The 26,885-nt window shown below is 45.7% G+C and overlaps 2 protein-coding genes across 16 annotated transcripts in view; one reads left to right on the top strand and one right to left on the bottom strand.

Moving 5' to 3' along the window:
* The window catches only part of LOC114767854 (transmembrane O-methyltransferase homolog), a 31,301-nt gene extending 27,138 nt beyond the window's left edge, over positions 1-4,163 (bottom strand). Inside the window, exon 1 of the mRNA XM_028959673.1 lies at positions 4,129-4,163. The gene's annotated coding sequence lies outside the window, so the exon portion shown is untranslated. The remainder of the gene's footprint in view (positions 1-4,128) is intronic.
* Positions 1-26,885, top strand: part of limch1b (LIM and calponin homology domains 1b) — a 61,183-nt gene that overhangs the window by 22,548 nt on the left and 11,750 nt on the right. For 6 of the 15 annotated variants that reach the window (XM_028959541.1, XM_028959545.1, XM_028959543.1 and 3 more), the window contains exons 2-10: positions 1,651-1,721; positions 6,106-6,175; positions 11,651-11,754; positions 13,598-13,628; positions 16,804-16,914; positions 18,927-19,125; positions 23,081-23,336; positions 24,559-24,816; positions 25,968-26,354. In XM_028959541.1, coding sequence (XP_028815374.1) covers positions 1,651-1,721; positions 6,106-6,175; positions 11,651-11,754; positions 13,598-13,628; positions 16,804-16,914; positions 18,927-19,125; positions 23,081-23,336; positions 24,559-24,816; positions 25,968-26,354 — 1,487 coding nt within the window. Of the gene's footprint in view, positions 1-1,650; positions 1,722-6,105; positions 6,176-11,187; positions 11,582-11,650; positions 11,755-13,597; positions 13,629-16,803; positions 16,915-18,926; positions 19,126-23,080; positions 23,337-24,558; positions 24,817-25,967; positions 26,355-26,885 lie in introns of those variants that run through there. The other 9 variants (XM_028959555.1, XM_028959554.1, XM_028959540.1 and 6 more) reach the window with 8 other exon arrangements.

Raw genomic sequence — 26,885 nt, 5'->3', positions numbered from 1 at the left:
TCTTTATGGTCCCACCATAACGTTATAATGGAGATGTTTGCAGAACCCAGCATGTCCTGTGCAATATATGCTTCTGGATGGATTTTTTTGTGTGTTTACTGTAGTTTTGTGTTTCTGTTGAGCGTTTGTTCCCCATTTGGTTGGTGTGTTCGGGGTTTGCTTGGCAGGACCTGAGCTTCACTGATGACAAGGATGGTAATCATATAAAACGAAACCGCCAATAAACAGATCTTTTCAAGTCAACATTTATTGTGGGTTTTGGAATGACATCTTGACATCAGTGTCATCTAACAGCTCAGATTGTTTTATTGAATTGTTCTGTGTCAGTGCAAATGTGCACCATGTGTGGGTGGCTTACACTCCAAGGCACACACACACACACACACACACACACACACACACACACACACACACACTCACTTTAAGACAAAATAGGGGGCCGTCATTCCCAGCAAAGCCTCAGATCAACTTGTGCGATTGCACAGTGACATACAGCAGGCCGCTTGTTCTGTGTGTCGTCCAAAAAACTGACTGGGCTTGTGAGGGCCGCCAGCGTTTCGCAGGTCCCCACAGCTGTACAAAAAAACAATTGTCCGGACACACTTATTCTGGTAATTGTTTTAGCTGCCGCGCGAGCAGTGCATTAATAACGGGCAATTCCTTTTCCCCCCTCCCGCAACAGCGTTTTTCCCACTAGCCCGTCACGTTGGGAGATGGCGGCCACGCGTGGGTGTGACCGTACAGCGGCCTGCAGTTGTCGTTAGTGTACAGCTGTAATCCTGGAACAGGAGGCATTTAACCCTTTCATCAACCAGATGGTGACACCAGATAGGCCAAGTCTCCAAATGTCGCATTAGATCAGATAGGGCTGGACAGGGAGTTAGGAAGTTCCGGGAGTCTCCCGCATGTTAATAGTGGCTCCTTGATAACGGCAAATTGAGACAATAACGTGTACATCGCGCTCTTCAGAGAAGCGCGAACACGATGGAATGAGAGACACAGAGCGAAAACGTTTGTTTGTGTGGATCACAGCCTCTGCTGCATGTTCACGTAGGCCATCCTAGACGAATATTTCTTTGTCCTGTTCAATAATATTGGCACAAATCTGATTCCATAGACAAAGAGCAACTTCTCGAGGACCGAAGTTATGATACGTTGGAAAACTGATAACGGTTATCGGTTTAGTGGAGCATCATGGCAGAGGCAGAGTGCCCCAAAGAGTTAACTCTGGTGTGATGAAAATCGATTGAATCATTCGATATGGGAAAGTATATTTTTTGCCATGTTGCCCAGATCTAAGATCAGGCTCCACCCCTGGTTTATAAGGAGGTGTTTTGCTGAAGTCTGACAGGGAGGGATATGTCCTTTGATTGGCACCTCATTAGGAAAAGGTCATTTTGGAACATTTGGTTTGCTTTGGTAATGGTAGCAGGGGAGCAGTTCATTTTGCTATTTCAGTGCAACTGGGAAGTGCAATTTGTGCTGCAAAGTATTCATTGTTTTATTGTAAAGTACAATGTTTTCCAGTGATTTTGATGAAGTGCATTTACATTCGTTTCATTTCCAACCACGCTGTCCATCTAGCGATAGAATACCACTAACCCAGTAAAATAACAGTAACCCCTTTTCCTGTGTTTGTCTCATTTTTAGGCGGTGACAGGCAGGAGTTTTGGTGAGAAGGACTTCCGTGGAGGTCTGGAGAATGGGATCCTGCTGTGCGAGTGAGTGACTCCACACCTTCCTCACCTCTTCTTTCACAGAGTGTACTTAAAATAAAGTAATGAACCACATAATTGAATAATAAATAAAAAAATTATTCCAACATTCCAAATAACTGTGAACAATGAAAGAAAATGATAATTTCATGTCATTGAAGGTTCAGTTCTAGATCTCTGATGAACTCTGATGAAACTGCTAATGATAAGCATGCATAGTGGTAATTAATGATAAATGTTTTATATAAAATATAGTTTATGTGAAATATACATTGACACAACTGAACACGGCACAGTGATGAGGCTTTTTTATTTGTCGTGTTCAAAGGTATAGCAGTACAACACTCAGTGAAATGCGTCCTGAAGCGCTCTGCTTTGGCTGTGCATAGTTAAAAAAAAAGTTATAGAAATTGCAATAAAGTGCACTATGCCAAGATTGTGCAATAACCAGTGTAGCAGAATACACGGTAGTGGTTGACAACAGTGAACTTTTAGATGCCGGTGTGGGGGCATTTATCATTAAATATATACTAAAATAAATTAATGCAACAAATGATTACATTTCAAGATTGATTTCATGTAATTTCACCTAATATTGATCTTAATAATTTGACTCCAGGCATAATGAGATCGCAAGCATGTCCTCACAATTCTCCGGATGCTCGTAGTTCGTCGCTTCACGCTGGGTTTACCTCAACCCAGAACACATGGACAGCACATCCGAGTGCGGCTCCACACCTCCGGCCGCCGTTTCATTCTGTAAACCACCAAGACCGTCCCCACAAGGCTCTCGCTTGCTGAACTGGGATTAAATTGCGGGCTTGTGGCTCGTGAGGACGCGTGTATGCATGCGCGTGTTACAACTGCCTGGCGCATGAAGCTGAGACCACACGTGAATGAACAATACAAAAGAAAGCTTGTTAAATCTAGCAAAATAAAAGAAAGAAAGTTGGTAGTCCAGTCAGCTTAGTGTTCGGTCAAAACAATCAAACCAAATTTTGCCGGAGACAATGAGAGGCAGAAATCTATTTGCCACTTCCTCTTAACTAGGAAGTGATCGTTGTCACACCACTGCACGTCTGCACGGGACGGAGCCGTGGCGGAGCAGGAGTAAATCAGGGGAGGTTTATTGAGGTTTGGAGGCCCTGTCATCAGCCATGAACAACCATATGCCTGAGTGTGAGTCTTCTTAACTTAGTGGGTTTCAAATATCCTGAGAATGTGGATTTTTATTGGGACTGGAATAGAATGGAGTATTTGTGAAAACTTAGTGTCTGTTTGCACAATGCGCATAGATGCATTCACGCCAACTAATACAGAAATAAATATTTGTGTGTGTGGCTTCTGTAATGCCCTGTGCTTTTGTGTGCAAATGCATGTAATTGGTGAATTATTATAGATAATAATGTGTGTGTATGTGTGTTTGCATGCACTTAGTTCCACGAACCCATCATTCCTGGCTCATAATTCTTAAGTGCTGTTGTCATTGTCACGATCCGGTCCGAAAGGGGGGTTACTCAGGTCCGGTTCAGGATCCGGACCAGAGTTTCATTGTTGTCCTGTGTAATGTTCCCTAATCGTTCTCACCTGTGTTAATTGTATAAAGCTGCCCTGTTCGTTTCTGTCCGCTGTCAGGTCTTTGAAGTTATGTTCACCAGTGTCTTCGTCTCGGATGTCTCCCCTGTCCTGTGATTCACCAATTAAACCCCTGTTCCGTGATGTCAGGTGAAAGCGTCCTTCATTCTTCGTTCCTCGTCACTCCTCGTCCTCCTCTATGTTCACCCGCCGCGTCATTCCCGCATGGACGTGACAGAAAGACCTGACCCACATTTGGACGCCACCTGACGCAGCCCCGCTGAGATCGGAGGAGCCGCGACTCGCCGGGAGGACGCCGCCAGCTTCCTTGTCCCTGGCCTTCCATGGCTTCATGTTCAGCAGGGTCCCGACCCCTGCCTCTCAGTCCCGTGTCTGGCGGCGTTGAAGGTGAGGAGCGGCCATTCAGCGGGGGCGAGCCGGAGACTGACAGGGAGCGGCGGACGCATGCGGACGGTGGACGAGGTGCCGGTACCACACTGGCCCGAAGCCGTCTGCGCTGGACATCCGCCGCTCGTCCATCTGGAATACCGGACCATTCGTTCATTCAGTCATTTATCATTCTGCTCTGTTCATCTCATCTTTTCCGGTTTTCGAATCGATTCCATTCGATTCCTCCTGTCCACTCGGACCATTTAAGACTGTGTTTGGACTATCCTTCCTCCTTCATGGACTGCTTCGTCTGGCCCGCCAGGCGTCGTGCCATAGGAGGGGGGATTCTGTCACGATCCGGTCCGAAAGGGGGGTTACTCAGGTCCGGTTCAGGATCCGGACCAGAGTTTCATTGTTGTCCTGTGTAATGTTCCCTAATCGTTCTCACCTGTGTTAATTGTATAAAGCTGCCCTGTTCGTTTCTGTCCGCTGTCAGGTCTTTGAAGTTATGTTCACCAGTGTCTTCGTCTCGGATGTCTCCCCTGTCCTGTGATTCACCAATTAAACCCCTGTTCCGTGATGTCAGGTGAAAGCGTCCTTCATTCTTCGTTCCTCGTCACTCCTCGTCCTCCTCTATGTTCACCCGCCGCGTCATTCCCGCATGGACGTGACAGTCATTATGTTTTCACGACTGTAAGTTCAAGCCGCAGGTCAGACTCGGCGGGTAAATACGGACCCCGATCCGATTTCACTGCCCCGCCACCGTAAAATCCCATCTACAGATGTGCAGCGTCGTCCATCACGGCATGGAACTCGTGTCCGGCCACATGGGAGACGCAGGAACTTCTACAATGGGACTCATCACTTAATCGGCTTTTCCTAATCCCGCAGCTCCATGCGCTGAGTGTGTGAATGTGTGTCTGCCTGCGTTGTTTACAGCCATGCTTTCACACATGCTTCATGGGGATTTGGATGTAAACTGTATGAAAGAACCACATTTTGATGTCCTCATCCCATATAAATGGTTTTTTTAATTCAGTGTAAATTCAGACTGGTCAGTCCTTGTTCGAGGCCATGTTGGAGGATCTTTGTATGGCGCCGTGGACCCCAAAAACCTCAAGTGCACTTTGTCATTACGGGGTGTTGTGAGTAGAATTCTGAAAAAAAAGTGTTCAGTCCATTTTGGAATATGGCTGTAACATAACAAAATCTGGTGAAAAGGTGATGCGCTGTGAACTGTACTAAGATTGTGCAAGACACTTAACCCCGAGTGTCTGCAGGGGGGGACTGTCCCTGTAGCTACTGACTGCAAGTCTCTCTGGATAAGGGCGTCTGGTAAATGCTGTAAATGTAAATGTTGGGGACACGGAAGATTCCAATTGTTTTGTGGGTTTTTTTTTTTTAAAGATGTATTGCTGGATGTTAGCTATGTGGTGCAGCGGGGACAGCCTGTGCCAGACGCGGTGGGCTTTGGCTGTGAATGTTAGAGCGTCTTCATCAAGGGCGCGAATGCCTCCGTACACACACAGACAGATGCTTATCGTAGACACGGTCTGCGCGGTGTGATGTTGTCTTATTGTTGTCATAGCAGATGATGGTATTAAAGCACAGTTATGTCACCGCAGGCCTCCGGCTTTCATGCGGAACAAAGGGCGCTTCCGAAAGTCACATTCCTCAGGTGTAGGAGGGAGTGGGAGACATCAGATAAGAGGAGAAGCATGTGAAAGTTCTTACACCTCCTCAGGAAGACAGGAAGCGGGAATATGGGGGCTCAGGCGACAGCCTGAAGAATCTTTACACGAGACAAGAACATGATGGAAATAATGTGATTAACATTTTTACATGTAAATCACATTTCATCTTCGTTAATGTGAGACATTTACATTATTTACATGACTGGATTTTTGAGAAATGTAATTTGATCAGAAGTATCATTCAGCATTGATATAATATAAATAATTGAATAACACTGATATTACAAAGTTCTTACCGTACGTTAGTACAACATTAGAACAGCTCTTTGTGTGTGTGTGTGTGTGTGTGTGTGTGTGTGTGTGTGTGTAAAGTCAGGGTTAGAGTAAGGGCAGTTGCTCATTCTCTCAGCCTGACTTACCTCAGACCGACCACATTTATGACATCTTCCCACCACACGACCTCCATCTTCACTGCAGTATTTTTCCCTCTGGGTTTTAATGAACACCATAAAAAAAAGTTTCATTTTGGTCATCATTCCCGTCAGCGTATAATAACCCTCCTGCTCTGCTGAGATGGAAAACGGAGAGTAAGGAGGTGGTTTTGGGGAATCTGGATGGGACAGCAGTAGGGTGGGGGTCAGCTCATCCTGGTCTGACGGGATATAATTCAACCCTCTCTGCTGTAAATGTTCTACCTAACAAAAACGATCTGTTAATTCTTACGTCTACAGATTGCTGAGCTCAGTAAAGCCTGGGCTGGTGAAGAAGATCAACAGACTGGCCACGCCTATCGCAGGCCTGGTGAGTCCCTTTCATATCATCCACTTATATCATTTTTCCCCCTTTATCATCTGTCAATCACATTGTTCGCTTGTTCCTCCGCTGTGCGTCTGTTCGCCACCTGCTGCGAAGTGTCATTTTTGCGTAAGCCCCTCCCCTCAATGCGCTTCACTATCAGAGTTCCTGAAGCACCAACACCTGGCAGCAATTGAGATGCTGGGAGCTGCACATCCGTGTTGCATTAGAGCCTCTGTACAATGAGAGTCTGCACACACTGTCCTGAAAAAGTGGAGAAGAAAGAAGCGTGTGCATGTGTGTGTTTGTGTGTGAGTGAGAGAGAAGGGAGATACCATTTGTGCAGATCTTCATACAGTACATTTTACAGCGTTTAGACAATGCGCTTATCCAGAGCGACTTACAACCAGTAGTTACAGGGACACTCAAGGTTAAATGTCTTGCTCAGGAACACAATGGGTGTGGATATGGTGTTGAACCTGGGACTTTGTGGCCTTCTGGTTTGAAGGAGAGTGTATTACCCACTAGAAGAACCTTGTAAGACGCTTTTTTGTGTGCGTGTGTGTGTGTGTGTGCTGCCCAAATTGATAGGTATGTTTCACACACAGAACAACCTTTCATGTCCTCACAGGTCTGATTTTGTCAGTCCCCACAAGGTAAAAAAGTCATTGCTCACTGGGTTGCTGGATAGATCCTGTTTCTAAGCTGAGAGTTTGAGGAACCACCATGGTTTTGCAGTCTACTATGGAGGGGCATATTCTCATCCCCTTTTGGCTGTGAGGTTCTGGTATATGGGAGTCTTTATTCGGAACAAACATGATTACCAATTATGGGATTTTAAAAACACATTTACTCCCATTCAAACACAAATCCTCATACTTAATAGAGCAGACTTAGCATCTGAGAAGGCTCTGGTTTTAATCTGATGGGAAGGAAAGAAAAATTTTTTTTTCACCTTTTTATGTGTGTGTGTGGGGGGTTATCTGCATCAAAAGTGGTATCTTGTGAAGGGCCCTCTGGGGGAGTTCTGAGGAAAAGTTAGACAGGAGAGATGTGCTTCCAGAGGCTCGGCTTTTAAAGTCCTGCAAACTCAAGCATGTTGTGAGCTGTGCCACTTAGACGGGACTGGATTTTTCTTCCTCCCCAAGATAAATAAAAAAATTCCAGAACTTTCCGCACATCAAACCAGTGCCTATGAACTGTGATATTAGGGGAGAACAACAACAACAGTTGAAGGAACCATTTATAAAACTATATATATATATACACACACACATATATGTGTGTGTGTGTGTGTGTATGTATGTATGTATGTATGTGTGTGTGTGTGTGTGTGTGTGTGTGTATATATATATATATATAGTTTTATAAATGTTCCTTCAACTGTTCTTGCTGTTTTCCCCTAATATCACATATATATCTAAAAAAAAAAACATGAATTTACATTATTATGCATATTTGCATGAAGGCAGTCACCCGGTTCTAGATATTTTATCAGCCAAACCCAGTATGAAGGGGGTACTTTTGGTTACCTAACTGGTGGATATTAAGCATTATAAGCATTATACAGATCAACACTGAGGAGTGTGTGTGTTTGTGTGTGTGTGAGCGGAGAAGAGTGCAACCGGGCGCCTGACAGCCGGAACGTCGGCGGGATGGTCTGATGAGAAGCATGCTCGGTTTGGATCCGTCTCCCTCTGTCCCTCCCTCCTCACCCTGCAATTTTATCTGGCCTCAGCGCTAATGGCTGCCTCCAGTGCTCCTCCGGCATTTAACAGGTCGTGCTAATTACACGGCCGCGCTCCTGAAAGCCTCCCGCCTCTCTGCCTGTCACACGTTGCCACCGTCCGCCCGCAAGAACCACACCAGCCACCGCAGATTCATCTAATCTCTCTTGTTTTACGTATCCCGCAGCATGGGGATTTTTTGCTCTACCTGATAACGTTGGTCCTGAAGGACGTAGGAGGAACAGAAGGTCCCTTCAGATGTGTGTTGGTCAGTTTAACTCGGTTTATAGTAACAACCTCTTGGTCCAGGTTCAAATCCTACTTACTACTATTGTTGTTGAAATGACCTTAATAATACTGTAAATGGCCTTTATTATGCTAATTGTAAAAAGAAAACATGTGTTTAAAGTGAAAGTGAAGTGAAACACTGCAGCACGGCGCATGGCCAAAGGTTCAGAAATTATCAGAATAAACACTGCTGCAATGCGTTGCTGTAAGCAGAGGGAAAGGGTGGTTCAGTGAGAATTAGTAAGAATTTTGTGTTTTGCAATTTTACAGATAAACAGTACACATATGGATTTATAGACTAACCGAATAACTAATTTACAGCTTATGGTGAAGGCTGGTACACAATACCATTTAAAAGTCATTTATAAATGTTCTTGTATTTGACAGAAAACAGTTGTCAAATTGTTCATAAATCTTGTTTAGACATTGTTCATGTTGTAAATGACTATTGTAGCTGGAAGTGGCTGTTAATGATGGAATATATTCCTAAATGTACAGAAGAATTTTATGAGCAACAATAAGTCTTGACTTCCAATGGGATGATGCTGTGATCGTGAATGCAATTCTGTCATTTTATTAGACCTTTAAATACTTCTGCAGAGATCTTTCTGCTGAGAGTGTATCTTTAATTTCCCTTAGCTGTTTGGGACAAGTAGGACATTAGTTTAAAATAAAAAACACAATAAAATTATAGTTGTGTAATAATACACTTTTAAATAAAAATTCTGAAGTTTCAACCTCAAAATTGGAGGAGCATTTCTCTCATTTGTGACCCCTAGTGCTTATAGGGGTCCGTGTACAGGTTTAAACTGAAATATTATGGTAAGGGGAAGCCAAAATGAAATCTCAGGCGGTTATGACCGAAAACAGTTGCACTGATTAAAGAAGCTGTAAAAGCTGGCCAAATTTACAATACAGTATAATGCATCAGCAATAGTTTGATTACATCCTTATTTCATATAATTTTTACAATATTAGTTATTCTTTGTGTTAGAGCATTTGTAAACAGCCCTGAACATTTGAATGTGTGTATATGTAACTGTATGATAAAACATTACCAGATTCGGTCCATGTCATGTCAGCGTTTAGCGGCCTGTAGCGGCGCAGTTGGAGCTTTGTGCCTCTCGTCCTCCGGGGACGAGTGTGATTAGCGAGGTGACAAACGCACAAACAGGCCGTCTGTTATCGCCCGCATCGAAATTAAACACGCCAACTCCCCCCTTCCTCTTCCTGTTTGTGCCTAATGGTGGCAGCGCCCTCAAAGTTTTTGCACTCTTCGTTGGTCTCGGTGTATTTTTGGATTGACAGATCTCCGATTATGTCTGGCTTGAAGGGACAGGATGTTAGTGGCGGGACTTCTCGAAAGAGCAGGAACGACCATCCGTGCATTCAGTTCCTGCTGTTAAAACCACATGAGAACATATCGTTTATTGTTCATAGTGCAGCAGATTCTCCAAAAAAGTGCAGAATCAACAGCATGATGTGAGACGGAGACGATTCTGAGATAAAGGGAGTCCAACATCTGAAAATAATTGAACTTCTGTATAGAGAATGTTGTCTTGAATGTAACGGAAATGCAAGTCGGGTTTGAGGTGAGTCTTTTATGAGTTCATTTTGAGTGATTTGGGTATTTCTGTTGGATGAGAACAGTGTGTAAAAATGTTGAGATTACTGAGAAGAAGAAGACATGGTTGGGTAGGAAAAAAGATCTCATCATTCCTAAGTCTGAAATATTTCAGATTTTAGTCATTTTATCAGAGAAATATTGACGTGTAGATGTTGGAAATTCCACATTGACCTCCCGTGTCAGGTTGTATTGGGGTTTTGGACACAGTTGTTGCTCCTGAGATGACCCCACGCCCACAGAAGCCTCTTCCAACAGAGGAAGAAACAAAATCCCCTCGCTGTCCGTCTCCAGATTTCTTCCTCTCACTCCCCCTCTCCCTCGCTCGGCTGCTCTGCCATTGGCCTCCTTGTTTATTTGCTGGGTGTTGTTCTTGGCGATGGAATGCATGTTGTCGGAAGCGGAGGAACGAATAAAAAAAAGTCAAGCTGAAGGAATTCAGTGTTTGGGTTGGCTGGAGTCTGAAGGAGAGGCGATCTCGCCCCTGGTCTGTGTGTTTTTGAGCTTTATTATCCATTTGCATTTCTGCAGGTATTGTTTGTGAAATTGCAGCACAATGTGCAGTGGACATTGCCTTCAGTCCAGGTCTATCAGAATTCCTCCTGGCTTCACCGGATCACCGATTCATGGGACCAGGGACTCCATGATTCTGCTTCCATAGAGTTGGGCTTTACTGTGGAGCATTCAACCAGTCATTACTGAGCTGGCTAATAATCTATGAATCCAGTGTAGGAGCTTCCCTTTATTCCCTTCCCTTTATTGCATAGCTTTTAACATTTATAAATGTTGTGATGGTGGAGCCATGCAAATCCATCCAAGAGAATCCAAAATACTTTGCACTTTGTCAAGTTTGGGTCCAAAATGACCCCACCCTGTGATGTGTGTGGGAGTTTAGCGCTCACGGTTATGCTGCTGGCAAAAATGGTCTGGATGCATTTGCACGACTTATACAAAAACAGGGATTTATTTCCAACATATAACATAACACACTTGGAAACAATGGACAGGACACACCGTAAACAATATCCAGACAAAGAGGTGACACAAACCAGGCAAATATATACAATCAAGAACAGGTGCACACAATCAGGAACCAGGGGAGCTCCAGACTAAAAGAGAAGTTGAAAGTGAAGTTCTTTTTACTTTTAGTCTCGAACTTGGCTTAGTCCATGAATGGGACGCTGACCCCCAAAACCTTTCCTGGGATAATCCAACATCATGCTCTGTGTGCATGCGTGTGTGTGAGAGTGTGAAGCATTTCGCAGTTGGTCTGCTGTGCTGTATGGTGTTAATAGTGGGCGTCGCCCCGTTCTGTCAGAAACCCCGGCTGGAAAAGGGTGGGCCCTGAACAGTGCCGGGGAGGGGGGTGTGCTCCATCTGTCCAAAACAACGGCCGGGGGACAACAATTGGTGCGGAGAGGAAACTGTGCCACCCTTTCCAGCGCGGGGCGGGCCGGGCCGGGCCGGGACGCTTTCACTAACGCTGGGAACCAGACAGGAGAGGCGCAGCAGCGCTGCTCGGCTCAGGTTGCGCTGAGGGAGTTAAAGACTCCGGGACACCTGGTACAATGAGAGAAAGAGACGAATAAAGGAGAAAGAGAGAGAGAGAGAGAGAGTGTGGGCCAGAGGAATAAAGGACCAGTGACGAAAGGAACTGGAGAAGAAAGCAGGAGAACGACAAAAGGTGCAGAAATGCAGCCAACAGAAATGAAGTGAGAGGACAGCAAATCGGAAAGGAGTTGCGTAGCAGAACCATTGCAGTGGTGGACACCTGTAAGCTGTGTGTGTGTGTGTGTGTGTGTGGGAGTAAGAGTGTGTGATCTCTGGACTCTGTGTGTTCAGGATAATGTGACCCTGTTCCTGCGTGGATGTGAGGAGTTGGGGCTGAAGGGATCGCAGCTGTTCGACCCTGGAGACCTGCAGGACACCCCCACGCCCGCCAACAGGTACACACACCTAGCCTTATACTCACTGTCTGTGTGTGTGTGTGTGTGTGTGTGTGTGTGTGTGTGAGAGAGCGAGAGAGAAATGTTGGGGTATAAAGAGAAAAATGTTCTACGAAACATTTAAATAATACTAATTATTCAGTTTGTGTGTTATTATTATATTGTTATGTTGTCATGCTATTCAGTATGTGTGTGTGCCTACATGTGCATGTGAAAGACAATGTCTGTGCTTGAAAATGTATTATTATTTTGTATTATTATATATATTGATTATTTCTTTGTCCATGAATGTCTATTGTTAGGATTGTGTGTGTGATGATCCTATGATTATGTGCACGTCTGTGTGTGTGTGTGTGTGTGTGTGTGTGTTTGGTTTCTTCTGGCTCGCTCCCCTCTCTGTCGTTGTGCGAGGACGTCCAGTGGCGCTGCAGGGACACTTGCTTTTTTCTCATTGTGAGACTAGCAAAACAAAGCTGCGTTGCCAGATATGAGCTCATGCGGTTGTGAATGGGGACTGGATGGGTCGGAACAAGGCCTTGTCTGTGATGACAGGACTCGATGTGTCACCGTCATGGAGCTGCTGATGGCTCTTGTTACCATGCTGATATGGTGTTTGGTTTGCCTTATCTTTACACTGGGTGTCAATCAGAAGTAGGGTGTGTCTGAGTGGAGGGTTGCCTTGTTGGTACAGCAAAACCGCATTTTCACTCGGTCTCCGGGGAAACCTGGCTGGTTTTGTCAGGTACGTTAATTGTGTGTTTGTAGTTGAGGAAGGAAGTGAAAAAGAAAAAACTGAAACTTCATTACAAAAAATATTACAACCATATTCAGAAAATGCATCACTCTATGGGCATTTTCTCAGTTTTTTAATAAACTTTCCTAAAATATATGCAACATGCATGATGCATGCTGCGTATAAGCACAAATTACACGAACTTTTAATCATATTGCAATGATACAGTAACATTCATGAATGCAAAATGAAAAATATGCATTTGATAATTAGAATTCTTCTACTAATGAAAATTTGCATAATATTGTCTTGGACATCCACTTCCTTCCTGCCCCCTGCTGTGCTGGCTTGTGTTGATCTTCCTGGTCATCCCAGGTTTGCGGAACACCTTTGCTTGGATTTTTCTGTCCCCGCTCCCCGCGCGTCACGTCTTCCGCTGCCTCCGGGCCCGAGTGAAGACCTCGGGATGGCAGGAATGTGCAAAACGCCTGGTGTTTGTTGATGGAAACGGAGCGTCTCCTTGCTGACAGGTCACTTATGAGAGAAGAGAGGAAAAATGTGAGAGCGGGGGGAGGAGGTGATATCAGAAGGAGTGATCTAATACCTCTTGGTATCTGTCACGTTCCGTGGAATCGAGACGGGTTCATATGAAAGGTTGGTCTCAAGATAAGTCTACCGAGGACAGGCCAGATGGGCAAGATATTCTGCAAACTATTAAGGCCAAAATTCAATCAAGTGACTTTTCTCCCACATGCTTTACATTTTTCTGTGTTATTTTTTAAATCTCTCCCTTTATTAAACGCAACAATGCCGCTCCAATAAAGGACTAACCCTGGCTGCAGAGCGTTAAATGAATCCATCAGCAAGAGTTTAATCCACTTCCTAAAAATGCACAAAATACTTTTTTGCTCATGAAAGCGGCAATTGTTGGAGCGGTGAAATCTGATTTCCTATGAAACAGCTGGTGTAGGACATGTACCAGATACGCAGTCCTTCGCCTGCCTTGGCCAGTATGAGAGCCCGTGGATATATATATATATTTTTTGCACTGGATTCATTAAAAGATTTCCTTTGCTTTCAATTCATAAGCTTTCTCTCTCTCTTTCACAGGGGTTCCGACTGCAACAGGAGGCTTAAAAATGTGAGTAAAATCTATTAAGTCTATTTCTCTGTCTGTTGCTATAGCTGCAGTTATATAAAAATAATTGCAGCCTGACACCCTGACCAGTCTCTTGTCTAAATGTAGCTGAACACTTCAAAATGAAGTTGTAATAGAATCAGATTTTTTCCTTGTGCAGTTGGATGACTATGTTGCCAGATTGAGTGCTGTGAAGCAGAAGATTGGCTTTATACTCTTTAACTGGCACATCTCTATCCATATAACTTCTCCATTCCGTCACGCAGTTCGGTTTCTGCGTCTGTGCCTACCATTTGGTTCTAATGCCAGTTTCGTTCCTTTCTGTCCATCATGCCCCCTACGTATGACAACGCACAGATGGTAAACAGTGTGAACAGATTACGCTCTACTGATACGGCACTTCTGTTGGAGATAACACACCCCTCTGTTTTTGTGAACAGGATCGCCGCCTTTTTGGGCTAGATGGTAATTTGAGATTTTTTGGAGTCCCAGTTTGGGGTTGAACGCAGTTTAAAAGCAGAAGAGGCTTCCTTGTTTATGGGCAAATATTGAAGTTTCAGCCGGGCAGGGTGCTGTATAAACGCCACACGTACCAGTGGTTCATTGTGAGAGGCTTCGGGGAGACAAGGCATCATTGTCTCGAGTTTCATCAGAAATGACGGGCGTCATGAATTATGGCGTTACGCAACGCAGCGGCCTGAACCGTCTTGCAGAACAGCTGCTGTAGGTTATAGTACCAGCGCAGAGAGAAGCTGGGGGACGGGATGTTGCATGGTGGGATGTTGCTGTTTATTGCTGAATGCACAAGTGAAGCTGCTGTGCATTTTTCTGTTTGCTCCAGCTTGTAGGAATATGTGCAGGAAGTAGGAAAGATATCTTGTGACCCTTTTCGCGGGCTCACACAGAGAAATGAAGGTACACGCCGGGTACAATATTAAACCCCCACGTTCACATCTCTTCCTTTCAGTTGATTGTACCCCAGAGGCTACAGGACAGATCCTTTGTGATACCATGGATGGTAATGAATCCAACTGACCCAATGTACCACCAAGAAAGCATAGTGAATTTTGCCAGTTTTTTTCCAAATGCGGCTCATGTTCACGCCGGTAAAAGTAAATATTTCAAAGGTTAATGTATGAGAAAATACATCAATGACGGAGAAAAATCATAGACAGATGAACAGACAGCGTCTAGCTCAGTAGGCCAAGACTCTGTGACAGTTACTGGAAGGTTGCCGGTTCGAGCCCAGCCTCACCACGTCTGTGGCTTCTTGAACAACTATGTCCTAAAACGTACAGGCAACTTGGGCGCAAATAAGTCCCTGCAAGGACATTACTGTTCTTCCCCTGTGACAAGCATTTATACCCATGTAGGTACTCAGTGGTACTTCCATTTCTCTGTGTGTCAGATGGAATCTGTGATCCAGCCATTTGAAAGTGAACTGACTGTCATTGTGAAACACTGCACCACAGCACACGGTGACACAACGAAACGTGTCCTCTGCTTTTACTTTACTTTACTTTACTATACTTTTAACCATCACCCTTGGTGAGCAGTGGGCAGCCATGACAGGCGCCCGGGGAGCAGTGTGTGGGGACGGTGCCTGGCTCAGTGGCACCCCAGTGGCACCTTGGCGGTTCGGGATGTAGGTACACAGTGGTACTTCCATTTCTCTGTGTGTCAGAAGGAATCTGTGATCCAGCCGTTTTTTGAAAAGTGAAAGTGAAGTGATTGTTATTGTGAAACACTGCAGCACAGCACATGGTGACACAACGAAACGTGTCCTCTATATTTAACCATCAGCCATGGCGAGCAGTGGGCAGTCATGACAGGCGCCTGGGAAGCAGTGTGTGGGGACGGTTCTTTGCTCAGTGTCACCCCAGTGGCACCTTGGGGGCTCGGGATTCGAAGGAAGGCCGCTTCCTTAACCGCTGCCCCAACGTCATGCTGAAACAGCTGGTCACGTGACTCTCAGCCAGTCAAACGTTGGCATACTAGTATACAATCAATGGCCAGTGCCGTGCCACTGGACTGGTCGATGAGGAGTGGTTGAGCCGGGGCTCATGGTAAAACACAGAGGAGCGTTTGTGGTTCAGGCTGGCGGCCACAGTCCGCCCTCTTATCAAAGGCAGGGGTGTGCGGTGGACCCGAGCTCTCCTGTGCCGCTCTTCTTAACCCCTGTGCGATGGCGAAGAAGGGCCTGCTGTGTTCGGCTTGTTGACTCTTTGTTTTGCCGCATTATCGGCTCCGGCTAGAGGCGACTGGGACCTAAATGGAGCCGTTCAGAACGTGTATCGAAGTAATCAGAAGCTCGGCTGGAAAAACATTTAGAGTTTAGAACTCGACACCAGCAGGTAAATCCCGTCACGAGATCGCCGCCCTCTCTTCCGCCGGCCGGCCTTGGCTTTTTTCACGGTGTGACTCCAGCCTTGGCCTCGGTCTCACAGGTTTGGGGTGAAACAGGAAACCAGCGGATTTTCCTGCAAGCGAGAACGTCCGTGTTTTTTCAGACAATGTTCTTTTCAGAGGCCACACCTCAACACCTGAAAACTGGCATCGTTTTAACAGATTTTCATTTCTGACTCACGCCAAAATAGGTTTTTCCCTCTTTTATCTTCATAGCTTCATGACGACTATCAAGAAGAGCAAACGAAAAAATAAGTTGACTCTCGCAAAGAGGAAGGGGTGTAAATTTATTGATTTATTCTTTTGAGCATTACAAAAAATATATCAAGAAACTCTGTTATAGGATAGTATTGAAAGCCTATAGAACTATATTATTAATGATTTTCATGCATTGCTGTACTTGATGTAACAGTCATCAAGTGACATTATGGACAAATTTAAACTCTCATGGCAGGTGACAATGATAAAAACTGTCAAACAGACAGCAAATGAGGATATTGATCAGTCAATTAATCACCGACAAAACCTACTCAAATTCTATTTTGGCGACATCATGGTTTAGGATTTTGAAATGTATTTTGAAATGATTAGTTCAGCTAAAACAGAATACTTATTATTAACATTGTGGTGAGTGGCTTAAAATAAGCACACCTGGCAACAATGCAAAAACACCAGATTTCTGCACTATTATTAATTGAGTGTAATGTGTCTGCCTGAAATTAGTCTGTTGTGTCATTTTGTGTTATATTTTGTGTTTATCTGTTTATTCCAGGTTCTGATTACGATTTATTGGCTGGGGAAAGCTGCTAACAGCTGCGCTTCGTACAGCGGACCCACGTTGGATTTAAAGGAGTTTGAGGGCCTCTTGTCACAGATGAGAAAGGTACAAAAACTGCTTTTCTCCTTCACAAATTGTACATTTTTGGCAGGTTGAGGCTTCCGATGTGGTTGGTTTGGCGCATCTGTCCCCCGCTCTGTGTGGATGTGGCCTGTCTGTCCCTCAGCCAGGTATGATCTCAGGACACCAGTCGCAAGCCACAAGCAATCTGGAATTTTGTTCAAAAGATCCACGACTGTGGACTTTGCAGAACCCTGGGGAAGACGCAGAAACACACGGAAACGCAGCGAGAGCATGAACGTGCGGCTGCACGGGGAGAATTATGTCACGCCTCAGCCATTTCAGGCTTTTAGGGACATGTCCCCCCCTCATATAAAAGTCGCAGTGACTGGAAAGTGCTTTCCCAGACAATAATGCTCTGTCCCCGTTCCGTGTCTTTATTGTGCACTGGAATAAAAATAAGTCCCTTTCCTGTGCTGTCTTGGTGGCAGCTGTGCATCTGATAGTGAGGGAGACGATGAATGGATGGCGAGCTGAAGGCAGGTTCTCTGTCATGGGACGCGCTCCAGAGTGCAAATATCTGCGATGGAAGGAATGTCCCCAGAGACATCGTTCTGGCAAAAGCAGGCAACTCCCCCTACCCCGTGTCCTTTTCAGTCTCGTTTTCAGTCTTGTACAGGGTGGTAGTTGGCTAGTGGGTAACACACTCACCTATGAACCAGAAGACCCAGGTTCAAATCCCACTTACTACCATTGTGTCCCTGAGCAAGACACTTAACCCTGAGTTGCTCCAGGGAGGGACTGTGTCTGTAACTACTGATTGTAAGTCACTCTATATAAGGGCGTCTGATAAATGCCGTAAATGTAAATGTACATGTTTTCTCTACTGTGAAGGGATGGGCAGGGTCTTCTCTCTATACAGTGGTGTATGACCCCAAAATCTGAGTTCTGGTGGATAAAGGTCATAGGTCAAACTCATCAGCCAATCCGTGACAAGTGGAGTCCTTGCCGTGCGGCTGAATGCCTTTAACACTCATCCCAAGTCCGATTCATTCAGATTTCATGTGCATCCGGACAGTGTCTGAGCCCCAGGAAGAACTTCAGAACATCTGCAGTCCCTATAAACCGAGAGCCTGATCTACTTAAGGTGCAGTTAAACAAACCCTCTGCACCGGACCGGGTCACAACGCGGTGTTCAGTTTCACCTGATGGTCCAGTTAGATAGCCGAATGTGTCCAATCATGAATAAAAGAGCTGAAGAAGTCTGCACTCCCCCCCCCTCGGAACGTAAAACTGAATAACGTTTGGTCTATAAAACGGCATGTTCGAATCATGGATGAGGAGGAAAGGAAGTAAATGGTCTGTGAAATAATTACTGGGCAGAGTGGGAACTCCACATTAATGCCAGGAAATGTCACACTTTCACTGGAGCTGGAAAGCTCAGGAGACCGCAGGAGTAGCGAGAGGGAATTCCAAAAGATGGAAATTTCAGCAAAATAAAAAAAAAGAAGATAAAATGCAATTCTGAATTCCAGAATTTACACAAAGAAAAATGTTGAATGAAACAGCTTTTGTATACCGAAAATAATTTTATTTAAATATAATGGTGACAGTGTATTTATTTATTTTGATCATTTACGAAGATTTCATTTATGCAACTGGCAGCAGTGGAGGCTCTTCATGTACTGACATTCCTGTTTTTGGACTTTTTTTCTTCCCAATTAAAATGACCAGTTTTATTTTATATATATATATATATATATGTGTGTGTGTGTGTGTGTGTGTGTGTGTGTGTGTGTGTGTGTGTGTGTGTGTGTGTGTGTGTGTGTGTGTGTGTATAAACTGGTCATTTTAATTGGGAAGAAAAAAAGTTTTAATTTTTTGATATATATAAAAAAGCACCCTCATCCCATCTCCCGGCAATTTGGCCTTAGCTCTGCATACAGGAAAAAAGACACACACACACACACACACACACACACTCTGTTCATTTTTACAAAATAATTAATTTCTTCTTCCTCTTTTTTTGTCTGTGCGTGTGTGTGTGTGTGTGTCAGGAGGCAGAAGACTCAGACAGTCCTAAGCGCAACATAAGGGACAGCGGCTACATCGACTGCTGGGACTCGGAGCGCAGCGACTCTCTCTCCCCGCCCCGCCACGGCAGGGAGGACTCCTTCGACAGCCTGGACTCGTTCGGCTCCCGCTCTCGACAGACCCCCTCTCCGGACGTGCTGGCCGCCCGTGGCAGCAGTGATGGTGGGTGTCGAGCATTTTAACCTGGAAAATCCGGAATACACGGCGCTCCCAGGGCCGGGGATGCTCAGGGGTCCAGGATAGACGGGAGACAGGACAGGAAGTTCCTAACAATGGCAGCTCTGTTTAGTGTCCTAGCGTATGGTGTTACACTCTGTGCGCCACAAAATGATCAACCAATCAGCAGTGAGCTATGTAACTGGCCCCGCCCCCATGCTACAGCTGAACGGGTACAAACGAGAAGATAAAAAAGCGCCTGTCCCAGGTTTCCCGAACTCTGTTTTCTTTATATCATTTGCTCTCTTCGGCTTATTGTTTCATCTCTTGATGTCCTTTCTCTCTGATGTCTTTTTTTCCCTCTTTTTCATCCTGCCTCTCCTCCCCTCCCACTTTGGCTGACTTTCCCTTTCATCTCCCTCTTTCCCTGGCTGTCTTCTCCAGCGTAATTGAGTCCCATTTAGAGTTTATGTCTTGGGAAGAGATGTCTGCCTTTGATTTGTCAGTAAGGAACTGCTGACAAATAAAATGATCCACGTTATTTAGGGGAGCTGGAATGCTGTTATTGTTGGCCTGTGTGTTGTGTGTGTGTGTGTTTGTGTGTGTGTGAGAGAGAGAGAGTGAGAGTGAAAATATGTGTTTTATCTACATTAATGGATCCATATAAGGATTTTTATTAATCATTTGCGTAGATAATTGAATTTTATTTATGCAACTGGCAGCAGTGGAGGCTGTTCATGTACTGACATTCCCGTTTTTGTCCAGGCCAATAATCTATGATGACTTGTTTTGAAAACAAAGTCATATTTTAAGTTTGACCCTGTAAATGGGGAACAATTGGAATATGACCAGCAACCCAGGCACCATGTTGAAACGGGAAATACTTTCTAATTTTGCTTGTGATGGGGAGAGAGAGAGAGGGGAACAGTTTTTTTTAAAGTGAAGTGATTGTCACATGTGATGCACAGCAGCACACAGTGAAATTTGTCCTCTGCATTTAACCCATCACCCTTGGTGAGCAGTGGGCAGCCATGACAGGCGCCCGGGGAGCAGTGTGTGGGGACGGTGCTTTGCTCAGTGGCACCTCAGTGGCACCTTGGAGGGTCAGGATTCGAACCGGCAACCTCCTGATTACGGGGCCGCTTCCTTAACCACTAGGCCACCACTGCCCCATATAATCAAAATGCAATCAAAATATGTCCATGACTGTATTGCTGATCTGGTGATAAATCACAAGTTTCATCACAAATTTGCATTTAGAAGCAACAAAAAGATTTTGTTAGTGTTTTAATGCTCGTGCTGTACGTAAATCATCAGTTTGTTTTAACGTTTTACGTTATTTAACATGTACTGGACAGCAGCGCGTCGATAATATCTTCTGTATCGATTAATGATACAGCGTCCTGCTGTTTGCTTTCCACGAGACTGTAAAATATTGAGTAAAATATTCTGTTCTGTTTGCAACATGGTGTTGCAGTGGCTTCATGTTCGCTGCACCTCTGGCCCTAGTTTGCGGGATTCTTCATCCTCTGCCCGGGTTCCTCCCCGGAACTGGATGGCTGGGATTGGGAAATGGATGGAATTCTGAGCGCGGCTTTTCTGCATTTTCGGACTTTGTAAATACTTTACACTCGTAAACGGCTGTCAGACATGTTCATGCATCTCGTGGAAAGCAGAAAGCAGGACGCTGCTGCAGGACGGGCGAGTTGTGCCTATACGTTACCATGGCGAACAGTCAGGTGCTGCATGAAACCGCAATTCCAACTGTAATTCTAATTTACATTTTTTTAATGAGGCTCTTATTATATGTACGTGGCAGAAGCCTGTGTTTTGGAGGGAAGTGAGAAGGAAATGGGAAACGTCCTTGCTCTGCAGGAATGCCCGGACCACGGCGTGGGGAGGGTTGCCGTTTTCGCCGTCGAGCACCTAAAGATCAACATTATTTCCCAAAGCACCCTCATCCCATCTCCCGCCAATTTGCCCTTAGCTCTGCATGCAGGAACGCCCAGAAGACTCCGGATCCTTCCCTGAAGCTGGGAAGCTGTTCCTGCCCTGGTCTCCATCCGGGGGGGCTCTGCTGTGTAAATACGCTTTGTCTCTCGTCAAAAGGGGTGCTCCGCAAAAATAAAACCGAATCAGATGTTAGCGGCCGACACATCAAAAGCATATTTTGCCGGGAGTGTAAGAGCGATCTTCTCCGGCTCCCATGGCCCCGTGGACTCTTGGTTGCCGATCAGAGGCGTCTTTACCGTGGTTCTCCCCCTTCAAGTACCGAGTTCACAGTCAAACTATAATCCACGAGCTGCAATAAAGCATCTAAGAATTAAGGCATTAGAAGAGGTCCAACAGTGAATCTGCTCATCAAAGGCTCATATATGTTCTGCAATTGAGACAAATATAACCTGACACAGGCGCTTAGAAGTTTTTATCATTCATCACAACAGAGACCAGTCCAGATGGTTTATGTGGTTGCCAGTGCTAGTTGGCAGATGGTTTGTACAGGGGCAGCGGTGGCCTAGCCACGGTACTCGGAAGGTTGCAGGTTCAATTGCCGAACCGCCAAGGGGTCATGAGGTCATTCAGGACCATAGGCCATCTTTTGGGCACAGTCCTCGTTTGTGACGTCTCCCCTGTGTACAAGGGGTATTAACCACATGACATATTGACAGGAGAGCGTTTCAATTTTCCAGAATCAGGAAGTAGGGTGTGTGAGAGCTGTCAGTCATGCCTGCAGGCTCCTCTTCTTTACTAAACCATCTTTATTACACGGATGTAGATGTTACTGAAGAAGCCCAAAGCACTGCAGCGCATGTAGCGCTGGGAAAACACGTCCCTAGTAGTTTTAGGGTATAATGAGCAGCAATGAAAATTCCACCCCTGTCCCCACCCTACTGAACAGACCTTGGATCGGCTCCCGTCTCCCGGTCTCTCCGGACTGACCTCAGATCAGCCCGGCGTTCTGTGTGGCAGAAGCTTTGATTGCATAATGGTCATATAGTGTGTGTGTTTACCCCAAACAGACGAGACCCCCGCTGACCTTCCTCTCAGTGAGGGGCGGCCGCCGCGTTTCTCTTGTTGTTTGGTTTCAGGCACAAGTTCCTATCCAAACAGTCATTAGTGGAGAGAATGGAATGAACGTGATAGCACTGGTGGGGCCTGTATGGAAATTGGATCCTAACTGGGCCCATTTAGGGTTTTATTGTTGGAGCGCATGTTATAAACAGAAGCGTTTAAACCTGATCTCGTGTGATGGCGAATCCCTGAGGGTCTGCTGCACTGCTACTGTATAGATATCGTGAACCTGATGTTCTCCTCTTTTCTCTTCTTTTGCATGCATGCAAAATATTTTTTTATCAAAAGAAGCTCTATTTGCCATAGTTTCCATTACACATGGTGACACATCACATTGAAAGAGTCGCTGTATTTACATGCGTTTCATAACCTCTTCCAATTAAATTCAAATCAGTCTGTTTCGAAAATGCAAGGAGCATTTTTTTAGCTTCTTGCTAAAAATGCATGTATTCGGGCTGTCAAAATGTACATATTAATCACTGTGATTAATTTTAAGCATTTAACGAGTTAAAGTAAAAGTTGCATTCATAACATAAACAAGCGTAAAATTCATAATTTCCACTGCCAAACGTGTCTGTGTCCACGCGGTGTTAAAATCCGTCCGTGCTCGAACAGCACATGTCTCACATACCCGCAGCTAAGCCGGTCTGACCTGCACAGAAGACCTGGATCGGGTTGGATCTGTTTGAAGTGGGGATTATTGTCAGAGGTCTGTTTCTGGTCCTGGTGTCAATCATCTGAAAGCCAAGACGGCCGAGTTACAAATTCCGCCTGCGACCTGTTTATACTTTGGAGGGTTGAGGTTGGAGAGAGGGTGGGGTTTCTAGATGTGCGGTAATTCCGGTGGTTCTTATTGGCTGGTCATCATTGTCTTGCCCCACCCTCCCAGGCCGCGGCAGCGACTCGGAGTCCGACTTCCCCCACAGGAAGCTGCCGGACGTGCGGAAGGACGACATGCTGGCGCGCCGCACCTCGGTCAGCGAGCTGCGCACCGCGCTGCCCTTCAACCAGTACCTGCCCAACAAGAGCAACCAGAGCGGCTACGACCCCGCCGCCCTGCGCCGCAAGCGGGTGGAGAGGGACGATGGCAGCCGGAAGAGCTGGAGCACCGCCACCTCCCCCATCGGAGGAGAGAGGCCTTTCAGGTAACCATGCCAACCCCCAAAAAACCACCTTTTTTGTGAACTGAGAGTATGCGCCTGTAGCTCACAGGCCCATTTTCTCACAGAATTTATGCTTATTTGGAAAATAACGTCTTAATATCTCTCGCCCTCCGCCACGTTATTACATTATTCTATAATATTTCGAACTCATGAAACACGGGCACCACGAGACGTTTTCCATCATGGCGGACAGGTCCGTCTCATCCCTGTTTTTAGGAGGGTATGAAATGTCCCTGAAAGCTGTTCTGTCTGAGGACCGAGGATCTCTCTTCATGACAGGAGATTTCTGCCGAGTCGGGAGCAGATGGGGATTTATTTACACACGTGACCCAAGTGGTTTGCACTTGTGTCTTAAACTGGGATAAAAGGGGATTTGGAGCATGAAATGCACACGGGAGAAGAAGACAAAGCGGAAGATGTAGAAGAAGAAGAGTACCTTATGCCAAGAGGAAGTGGCTTATGGAAACTTTGGCAGGATTGTCCGTTCTGGTCCCTTTCAGCGCTACGTCCCCGCTTGTCTTGATCAAGCCGGAGGAGAAGCTGCAGTATTTTGCGTTACAAACGTCCATGTGGGCTCGTGAGCTCCACTTCTAGATGGGGGTCTTTGATGGTGTCTAGATGAGCGTTGTGATTGGCTGCACCAGGTCGTTCTAATATGCATGAGCTTGGAAGTATGAAGCTCATGAACAGGATTTTTATGAAAGTCTTCTTTTTATGAATTTTTATTCCCCATTCAGTGCTTTTTATAATGCCTTACTTCTTTTACATTATGCATTATTTTGCTGATATACACGTGTTTAAATATTTATTCAGTTGATTTCATTGTTTTTTACGTTATATTAATGTCCTTATCCTAGATTAATTCTGTTCTTATTCATATAATTTAGTTTTTTTCATGTTTATACAGAACATTTTTCATGCGCATACATGTCCTTTACTTTAGTTCTTATTGTGTTCTGCTAGAACCATGTCTGGTTACACCTTTTAATATAATTTCTTCATATGTTCATGTTTTCATATGTTCATGCCCACCTGAATTTCATTTTAACTTTTTTCTATTGTTTTTCCTCAAATCCCAATTCCCTGTGGTGGTCTGATTTCTTCCTTCACCCCCCCGTTTTGTGCCCTCTCCTTGTGCTGTGTTCACATTTAAACTCCGCTTGTTGCCATTTGGTTATAATGCGGCCGTGTCACCGTCCTGTAGTGTGAGTGACACCATAGCCTGTGAGGAGCCTCCCGTGATAACTGCTAAAGAACCCCCCCTCCTAACCTCCCACCCACCCCCTGAACCCCATCAGCAGGGTCAGGAAGATGCAGAGGAGGACGAAGAGGATGATGAGGATGATGAGGCTGTCAGTAGCTCTGATTCATCTGTGATAGTGAGACTCTGTCTGGACTACAGCCACTTCTCCACTGGCGCTCCGCATAGCGGCCCGAATCTGACCGAGGGCTCGCAACCCAGGTGCTGACCCCCCAACTGACCCCCAACATGCACTGCCCATAATCTATCGTTGTTTTTTTTGTCTTTTTTCTCACTTTTACTGATTCTTGGGCAACATGGCCTCGCAACTCAAGTTTGAATCCTGGCCAGGACCTTGTCTGTTTTACATGTTCTCTCTGTGGTCATACGGGTTTCCCCCGGGTCCTATGGTTTCCTCACACCGTCCAAAGGCATGTACACTCGGTGAACTGCCAACTCTTAATTACCTGTAGGTGCGAGTGTGTGAGTGAGTTGTGTGTGTGCACCCTGTGGTGGGCTGGCACCCAGAGTCTTGGGATGGGCTCCGGCAGCCACAACCCTGAGGAACAAGACCAAGTGGGTTATGGGAAACGAATGAGTGACTGATTCTTGGGCTGCATATGTAATGAAATAAAGTTCTAAATGTCGGCCATTGCGTCAAACACCCCCACATCCACATATTCCCCATATGAGGTGAAAGATATTGCAACCCCACAGTTGGGCTCCGTTTGGCTGCTTCCACCTTTACTCGGGATACATGAAGCACTTCTTGTGCCCGAGCCTGGGATCTTGAGTAGATAAAATTGTGGTTGTTTTCATTGTCTCACTCCAAGAGCTATTCTGGGAGGTCTCCTTTGCTCACGAGGCCTGGTTGTGTTTGGCGGAGGGCCTGTCCTTCAGCCCCCACCCTCGCCCACGTTGAAATATCCAGACATTCGGCCTTCAGCAGGCGTCCGTGTTGTAATTCATGCCTGCTGCTTTCGCTTCTGAGGGAGACTTTCACTGCACAAGTCAACAGTCCATTGTGTATGATGATCGCACATTTTGTGGGTTGACCTTTGACCTACACTACATGTAGTGAGGGCAGGAGGGAGGTGAAAAATGTAATACCACTTCGTGATCTGTGTGTCGCTTTTTATACTTTTTACAGACCCTTTTTACAGTCACACTAACAGCTGGATATTAAGGGTACTGTTTTCCACCTGGCGCAGCCCTAGCACATGGTACTTCCTCATTCTGGATGAGCCACACCCGCCCCTTGATTAGCATGTAGTTTTGTGCTTAGTGCCAGTTTGACAATAGTGTCTTAAGACTGTTTCAAGATGAGGTTTTTGTGGTTTCATCCTTTGTTCAACGCCTGCTTCTCTTGACAGTAGCCCCGCCCGCTCGTCTTCAGTGGAATTCTACCGCACTTCCTTGACAACCAGCACCACGCCAACGTCCATCGTAGTAACCAGCCCCCTCAGCCCCTCCCCAACAGCCAGTCCGGACACACCCAGGAAGTTTCCTTCTCTGGCAGTAGATGGGGCGGGGCTTTACAGGAGGGGAGGCGGGGTCTCTCCCACCGCAGATTCGGGACCGGATGACGCGTGGACACGGAAGTCTCCGACCTCGCCCAAGCATGGCCCTTCCAGCCCCACCCCCTTCCTGCCAGTGCCCATGGCAGCAGCCAATCCGCTGTGCCGGAGTGGAAGTGTGGAGGCCGATGTTAATAAACCCAGGAGAAGATGTTCCTGGATGGACGATGAACCGGCACCAACGTGAGCTTGACTGCATGCGACTGCAGGAGACTAACGCATCTACGTCTGTCAGATCAGAACGATGAAAGCTTTCTGTGTTTGGTTTTTTCCGTACGCTTCACAGGTGCCGGCACTTCGGCCGGCTTCTTTGAACTGTTGCGTTCCTTTCATGTGGCTGATGTTTGATTTTGAAGTGGCCTGCATGAAATGTCCATGCTCAGGAATCCCTGGAAGTAAAGCAGCCATAGATGACGTGGTGTAGCACAGCGCTGCACATTACATTTTGGTCTGAAGTCCCTCAGCCCTCTCTAACTCATAAAGAAAAATGTATAATCTGCATGTCTTTTTGCATTTTAAAGTGCATGAATGCATGTACTCTGAAGACCCTGTGGGGTTGCACGACATCAGCAGACAATCTATTTGTTTTGTTTGTTCATACCTGTGGTGCCCAGACGTATGCCTAGAGTATGAAATAGTATGAAAAGTATGATAGTATGAAATCTCATATTACATTTTATTTTTTTAGTCAAGGGCTACTGCAATCTGACACCA

Source organism: Denticeps clupeoides, chromosome 18 (genome assembly GCF_900700375.1).
Source record: "Denticeps clupeoides chromosome 18, fDenClu1.1, whole genome shotgun sequence".
Lineage (NCBI taxonomy): Eukaryota > Metazoa > Chordata > Actinopteri > Clupeiformes > Denticipitidae > Denticeps > Denticeps clupeoides.
The sequence above is the reverse complement of the archived record's forward strand: the minus strand, read 5'-3'. Positions and strand labels throughout refer to the sequence as shown.